This window comes from Rhagoletis zephyria, unplaced genomic scaffold, assembly GCF_001687245.7.
Source record: "Rhagoletis zephyria isolate East Lansing unplaced genomic scaffold, Rhagoletis_zephyria_1.1 Rzeph_scaffold_04156, whole genome shotgun sequence".
In the NCBI taxonomy this organism is placed as follows: Eukaryota; Metazoa; Arthropoda; class Insecta; order Diptera; family Tephritidae; genus Rhagoletis; species Rhagoletis zephyria.
The window spans coordinates 21,847-30,019 of record NW_016161239.1 but is presented as its reverse complement, the minus strand read 5'-3'; the positions used below and the strand labels follow the sequence as shown (position 1 = coordinate 30,019).

At 38.7% G+C, this 8,173-nt stretch overlaps 1 protein-coding gene across 1 annotated transcript; it reads right to left on the bottom strand.

Annotated features, from left to right (window-relative positions):
* Positions 1 to 6,530: 6,530 nt before the first annotated feature.
* On the bottom strand, positions 6,531 to 7,267 carry LOC108370331 (uncharacterized). The gene is made up of 2 exons (XM_017625652.1): positions 7,227 to 7,267; positions 6,531 to 6,836 (listed from the first exon to the last, which is right to left on the bottom strand). The coding sequence occupies exons 1-2, from the start codon at positions 7,239 to 7,241 to the stop codon at positions 6,531 to 6,533; spliced, it is 321 nt and encodes a 106-aa protein (XP_017481141.1). The 5' UTR covers positions 7,242 to 7,267.
* Between the last annotated feature and the right edge of the window lie 906 nt (positions 7,268 to 8,173).

Sequence of the window (8,173 nt, the reverse complement as noted above, 5' to 3'; positions counted from 1 at the left end):
AGGCTCAGACACCGAACTCTACTGTGATGTCTCTACCAACGTAATCCGCCCTTACATACCAAAAAGCTTCGATTTTCGATTTTCAAGAATGCTCATGACTTATCGCATCCAAACGCCCGTGCGACTCAAAAACTTATCAACCAACGATATGTGTGGCCGCATATGAATCGCTACACAACGAAATGGGTTCGTAACTGCTTACACTGTCAGAGAAGTAAATTCCAAAGGCACGAAAGAAATGTACCACATCATATTAATATACCCAGGGAACGCTTCAAACATATACACATCGATATCGTAGTAATGCCATACTGCAACGGTTATCGATACTGTTTGACAGTAATTGACCGCTTCACACGATGGCCAGAAGCCATACCTTAAAAGACATATATGCAANATGTACCACAGCATATTAATATACCCAGCGAACGCTTCAAACATATACACATCGATATCGTAGTAATGCCATACTGCAACGGATATCGATACTGTTTGACAGTAATTGACCGCTTCACACGATGGCCAGAAGCCATACCCTTGAAAGACATATATGCAGAAACCGTCATCAAAGCGCTTCTTGAAGTTTGGATCAGCAGGTTTGGAGCCCCCGTTACAATCACCAGCGATAGGGGAACACAGTTCGAATCTAAGATTTTCGAAGTCTTTACAAAACTGATTGGATGCAAACGCATAAGGACAACTCCTTATCACCCAGCTTCTAATGGTATGATCGAACGTTGGCACAGGTCGCTAAAGGCGGCGCTTATGTGTCATGCTTCAGCGAGTTGGGTGGATTCGCTACCTGTTGTGATGCTGGGACTTCGCACAAGTTACAAGGCTGACATCCACGCCAGTGTGGCAGAGATGCTGTATGGAACAAGGCTGCAGCAGCCAGGCGATTATTTTTTGGATCAAGGTAAAACAGTAGAACCACTCCAGTTCATAAATGATTTTCGGGATTTTATGCGCAAAATACAATCAGAACCGGCAGCTCACCATAATAAAACCAGGTCTTTCCATCATCAGTNACCACTCCAGTTCATAAATGATTTTCGGGATTTTATGCGCAAAATACAATAAGAACCGGCAGCTCACCATAATAAAACCAGGTCTTTCCATCATCAGTCATTGCGCACTTGCGGAAACGTTTTTGTTCGGGTAGACGAAGTGAAACAACCATTGCAGCAGCCGTATCGAGGACCTTTTGAGATTTTGAAACGAATTTCAGACACTGTTTTTGTCGTGAAAGTCGAAGGTCGCTCGACAACGCTATCAACTGAACGTCTTATGCCGGAATTTGTCGAAACCTTACCGGATTTGGTTCATGCAGTAGCAACGCAGTTCAGGGATTTACGAAACACGACAACGTAGCAATATCATGACTTCTCATACAAGTTCGAGTCACTCCGGGAGGACTACTATGGCTACTGTACACAAGTACACGAGTGAGACATAGTTGCTTAGTGTGCTAATTTTAAAAATTCAAATTCAACGTCACATTTTTTCACATTTGTTCAGTCAGTTATAAGTATTCAACGTTTGTAATTCGTTTTCTCATTTGAAATAAATTTGAGTTGCCGTTTTATATGAACTCGAGTGCCTACAAATGGATAAACAAGAGAATCGCATTCAATAGAACTGCGGATAGCACGTCAATGTCAGTTTGGTTCGAGGGCATAAGCTGCGCAATGCCATTAAGAATAACGGTTGTGGTCAAGGTTAGGGATCCAAAGCTAAAGGGCGATTCCTTAGTATTGGAAAGGCTTCCACTAGAGTCGTTATCTAAAATGAAGTTTGAGCGGAAAAAATCGGCAAACAGATTCGCAGCCTCAATGGGGGATGTAGCAGAATTTCCGTCCAGAAATAATTGAGAGGGAATACTAGAGCAAGATTTCTTCGAAGTTATAAATCGCCAGAAAGCTTTAGGATTCGACTTGATATTGGCTTCATAGTTTAAAACGTAGTTTCTGTATAAAAATTTATCAAGGCAGTTAAAATGTTTGGCATACTTTTTATACTCAATAAAAAACGAATAATTTGTCGTCTTTTTGAATTTGCGGTGGTATTTGTTTCTTAAATTTTTTATTCTTTTAAGATGTCGAGTATGCCATGGAACTTTGTACAACTTTTTTCCAAGGATTGGAATGTTGTTTTGACAAACTTCAACTACTTTAGATTTAAAGATATTAAAACATGATGCCACACTTAGATTACATAATAACATGTCCCAGTCTATATTAAGAAATATACTGTTTAGATCAGAAAAATTACATGCATTATAGTTAAAAGATGCTTTTGTGTTTTTCTTGTCCAAGCTGAGGTATGAGTAAAAATAAATATAAAATACCAAGGGAACATGATACATATCAGGCTCCTTGAAAGGAATATTACACTCGTACAACTGAAAGTTAACATTAGTGCTAATAAATATTAGGCCCAAATACCTCTGAAGCTTATTGTGAAAGTAATTTATTTGCCTAATATCAATGCTTAAAAAATTGTCAATTAAATATATCTCGTTATTACTATTCACGCAGCTTGGTAAAAGACCAGACGTCTTAGCTATATTAGACCACATAACGTTGTTTAAGTTAAAGTCCCCTAAGACAGCAAGATGGTTATCTTGTGCACAGTTTGCGTTTAGAGACAAAATATTATCTACATGCGCCTTATACAGCTCATCTGAGCTGTTCGGCGGAATGTATGAAGCGCAGATGAAGAGCGATTCCCGAGGGCTTTGTAGACACACGCAGAATTGGTCCAGCAGCGAATTATTGTTGCTTAACTCGTAGAAAATCGCCTTATATTTCTTCTGGATCGCAATTAGGACACCACCACTTCTAGCACAACCAGTTTTGACTGCATCTCTGTCCTTGCGGAATACTTCAAATAAGTTTGGATCGAAGAACTCATGACTGAAGAAGTTATCGTTTAGCCAAGTTTCTATGATAACGAAGATATCATAATCTAACTGCGAACTCATGAGATGAAGAGATTTAGATTTTGTCCTAAGACCAGAGACATTATGAAAATAGAGTGCTTAAGTGCTTGTGGTTAGCATTATCGAACTTTGGGTTTTTGTCTGAGAGTCGTCGTTTTTTGGCATAAATTTAAAAGGGCGCACAGCAACATTCGCAGGCCATAAGTCCGGATTTAAGAGCTTTTCGTAGTGCAAATTAGATACGCCCAGTTTAAAATTTACACTCTTTAGAGTATTTATAGAAACATCCTTTTTAACTAGGGGAGAGCACGAAAGCATGCTGGGTTTAATGTTTGCATGTTTAGCTACATAATCAATTATGTTTTCCGCTTTAGAAAACGAAGACAAGTGCAGCCACTTCAGTCGAAATGTCACATCAAGCTCTTTGCTAGCATTCGAACCAACAACAATCAATGGTGCTTTTTTTCGTTCTTCTTTGCGCTGTTTAACTTGCCAGCAGAGTTTTGGGATGTAGCCAAAGATTGTGTGAGGGACTGCCTGTTTACGTTTTTGTCATTAGCAGTTTGGTGAATAGGAATGGGAGCATTAGCAGCAGCATACGAAGATGACGAAGAAGAGTCGGAGAAATGCGATGTAGCCGAAGTTTGTGTGTTAGGCTGCTTGTTTGCGTTTTTGTTATTCGCAGTTGCTTTTTCATTCCTCTTTGCATTGTTTATGTCGCCAGCAGAGATTTGTGATGTAGACGAAGTTTGTGTGTTGGACTGCTTGTTTTCATTTTTGTCATTAGCAGTTGGGCAAGTAGGAATGGGAGCGCTAGCAGCAGCATACGAAGATGGCGAAGAGTTAGAGATATGCGATGTAGCCGAATTATGTATGTTGGGCAGCTTAGGCACATTTTTGTCTTTCACAGGTGGTGGAGTAGGAATGGGATCATTGGCGGTAGCAGGCGAGGGTGACGAAGAAGACAGAGAGGAAGCAGGTAGCGCTGTGTTAATAGAAGGCGAGATCAGCGGAGCAATATGAGTGGTATTCTCTTGAAGAGGATTTGCATGGGCAGAGGTAGCGTTCACTTGAACATCATTTGCAAATACGCGCACATTCTTACGAAAGTCTATGACAGCAGTCTTCACATCTGCAATGATAGCAGCCATATCAAAATCACACAATTTACTACTCACAGCCTGAACTTCAAGCTGGAGAGAATCAACTTTTTTGAGAAGAAGTTGTTTATCATTTTGCAGAGTCTTTATCAAAGAGAGCGCAGAAGAGTTTTCAGCTTTAAGAGCGACCAGCTCATTCAAAATAGTTTGTAGAGTAATTTCTTGATTAGCACTTTTTTGTTCTGACAAGTNAGCGGCTCCGCTGGCTTGGCCATGTCGTTCGGATGGACAGAAACGCTCCTGCTCTGAAAATATTCAACGCGGGCCGCGATGCTGGGAACAGAGGAAGAGGAAGGCCTCCTCTGCGTTGGAAAGACCAGGTGGAGAAGGACTTGGCTTCACTTGGCATTTTCAATTGGCGTCAGTTAGCACAGAAGAGAAATGACTGGCGTGCTGTTTTGGACTCGGCCAAAATCGCTTAGGCGGTTACAGCGCCAAATAAGAAGAAATAAGAAGAAGAAGAAGAAATTCAAGGTCAGCTGGAAGCAGATTAGCACAGACTAAGTGAAAAATTTCACTGCACTTTGCACATCGGATTTTTTTAGGTTGACTACGGTCAACCCTTTGACCACAACTACAAGGCATTGTAGATATATGAATAAATAAATAAGTGTCCAAGAAATCCGACCGAAGTACATAAGTACAAATCGAATAACTATCGCACGAGTTTTGAATTTTAAGTAAGCAAAACCGAGAGCGGAGATAAACGCACGTCCGATCAGCACCACGGTTCCAGCGCACATTAGTGAATTTAATTTGCTATCTCCGTTTCAGTCTGGTTTTACTTTTGCAGAAATTCAAGGTCAGCTGGAAGCAGATTAGCACAGACTAAGTGAAAAATTTCACACACATTGAATTTTTTTAGGTTGACTACGGTCAACCCTTTGACCACAGCTTCAAGGCATTGTAGATATATGAATAAATAAATAAGTGTCCAAGAAATACCACCGAAGTACATAAGTACAAATCGAATAACAATCGCACGAGTTTTGAATTTTAAGTAAACAAAACCGAGAGCGGAGATAAAAGCACGTCTGATCAGCACCACGGTTCAAGCGCACATTAGTGATTTAATTTGCTATCTCCGTTTCAGTCTGGTTTTAGAGCAAGGCATGCAGAGTTATCTGGTTGGCAGAGGTCAGCGTGTTAGAATCGGCTCTCAGTCATCTACGCTAAACCCACTACTTGCTGGCGTCCCACAAGGTTCAATATTGGGACCGTTATTGTTTAGTTTATTCATAAATGACATTTTTTATATTTGCCAGCATGTGGACATGCATGCATTTGGGCAAGGCCACCGTCAGTAACGTCACGCTCGTATACATATTTTGGTCAATATCTTTACAAAATACAAATATTTCTCCCAACTTGAGAGCGGAATATGAAAGCTCTCGTCATAACTGTTGTTTCATACGCAGACAATTTTGCTATATCTCGTTTTGTTGTGAAGTTATGACCATTTTAAGCCGTCAGTAACGTCACCGGATTTTGGAAGTGTGTTTTGAGGTTACTGAACGTTTGTGTAAAAATGAGCGAATTGAAAAGAGATCATGTTTATTATTGCCCAGTATTTTAAAAAAGGAAGGATGAAAGATGATTTTTATCCAAAAGGTGGGCTTAATATTTTATGTTTTAATCACGTAANTTTTTTTTTCTTGGGTTAATAGAGGGACCCTAAACGGCCAAAAAATCATAGTAGAGGAGTTTTAAGATGCAACCCTGGGGAGATATTAAGACGAAACCACTTTTCGCACTAATCTCATAAAAAAATTTTAGTAAATCGGGCTTGCCCTTTAGAGCTGATTTTTGTATGACAGATGTTAGTTAATTAAATTATCTCTTCAATGATGTGTATAGCTTGAGGGTTGAAATTGGTTTTTGACCAGTTTAGCATCATTAAAATGAAAATCTGTAATTTTTCCCTACTTTTCAGTTTTATGGGGTAGCTCGTTAATGGGCTTCACGTGCTCTGGGCGATGTTTTTTAAAAAAAGATAGTGAGCAGCAGCCTATAATTGAAAAATTTGATATTATTTCCATTTTTTTTACATAAAATGCTCTACGGAAGCTTGACTTACTTAGCTGTTTTTTATTTCTTTCTTCGGTGAATAATGCAAAAGCTTCCCTAATAGAAAGGGTCATGTGTCTAGTTGGAATCAAAATTTTTTTCCCCTGTTTCAGCGCATTTATATTTCTTTACATGTCGAGCTATCGGCGAAACTTGGGAGATATCGTCACGTTCGAAAAAATTTCCAATTTCCTTTGGAAGCTGACTGGTGACTGGGTGGTTGTTGGGCTTAGCTTTTGTTACAACACTGACTAAATTTTGTTTTTCAACTTCGTCCAAATTCGCAACAATGTGCGTCAATACCGCTGTTTTCTTGCGTGGTGAAGCCGGAAAAGCACGCGATACCTTTTTCACAGCTTTTCCTAATGTTTGTGAGCACCTGTAGCTTTTCTGAATGATTTCGCTAAGGCTGCAGGCTCAATTTGGGTGTCTTTAGCTGATTGTTTTAATTTCTGTCGATATTTTTTGCTTCTTTTGCGGCCAGCAGCACGGCGCATAGAAATCGTCTTTCCCAATTCACTTATTGGCATTAGTTTTTCTTCCTCTTTTCTGTTAGCCCTCAATTTTTTCATTGCTTCGGCCTTTTTCTTTTTGTACTCGTCGTATTTGTTGCTTTCTTTTAGCTTTTCAACATAACGCTTGTCTCTTTGTGCACCAGGAATCGAAGTCTAGCAATTAAATACAAAATTATTAAGCAAAAAAGTAAAAAAAAATAATAAAAAACCGTCAGTAACGTCACGCAATCTTTTTTTGCAAAAATACCCTGCTATATGCAAATAATGCTTCATTTAAGCATTGATTATGAAAGCACTTCAAAAATACTAAAAAAAAGCAGCTCATCCAACTTCTTTTCTAATTAGTTAATGCATAGAAAAACATTTTATAAAAATTTGTCAGTAACGTCACCATTTATTTGCGGCTAATTACTTTAAGCCTTAATTGGTCCAAAAGCCAAGCTTTGTACACAAATTTCCTTGCTAATCAATAGTTTGATTTATATTCTATCCAAAAAAAGTCATCATCTGCCTAAAGTACAAAAAAATAACAACAAAATTTACCTTTTTCGCCGACATTGGTATATTTTCCAACTACGCCTTGCACGTGCCAATTATGAAAAGAATGTAAAATGTCAAAGCAGACACAAATTTCGCACTGGCATACAGTGCTGCCATATTCTATACATATTTCACATTTGAAATGTAAAAAAAATTTTGGCCTTTGTGACAGAAAAAAAAATCTATGTGGTTTCATTTTTCGTGGCCTTGCCGATATGCTGATGATGTACAGCTCTATCTTTCAGCAAATTTCGAGAATGTAGATGAACTTTGTTTTAAGCTTAACAATGACTTAGCATCCATCTCTTCCTGGGCGTTGAGAAATAACCTTGGCCTTAATAGTGAAAAATCATATGTGCTATCTATTTCTAAGAAACACAACAACTCAGATGTTCCGCAACTATTTATTGCCGATAGTTGTCTCATATTTGTGTCAAAGGTGTCAAATCTTGGCTTTATTATTAACTCTAGCCTTTCATGTGACGATCACGTAAACTCTGTTGTCAGCAGAGTGTACAGCATTTTAAGAAATTTGAGGATGACTGCCGCCTACACTCCGGTTGACGTTAGAAAAAAACTTGCGTTAGAATTAATGTTACCGATCATATGCTATCCCGTACTTGTCTACAGCAAATTGAATTCTCAATCTGCCCATTAAATTGATGTTGTGTTTAACCACATAAAACGCTACGTATTTGGATTAGCGAAATATGACCATATCTCTGGGTGGAGGTCACGTTTGTTGGTTTGTGAAATCTCTGAGTATTGGAAAGCCAGGAATTGTATATTTCTATGTCGACTTTTGCTAGACAATGCTCCTAGCTATATCTACAATAAACTAATATTCCCTAAATCAGCTCGAATAAACGACTTGATAGTACCATCTTTTAATTTTCTAACCTCTGCAAGGCTATTCTTTGTCAATGCTATTCGTATCTGGAATTCTATTG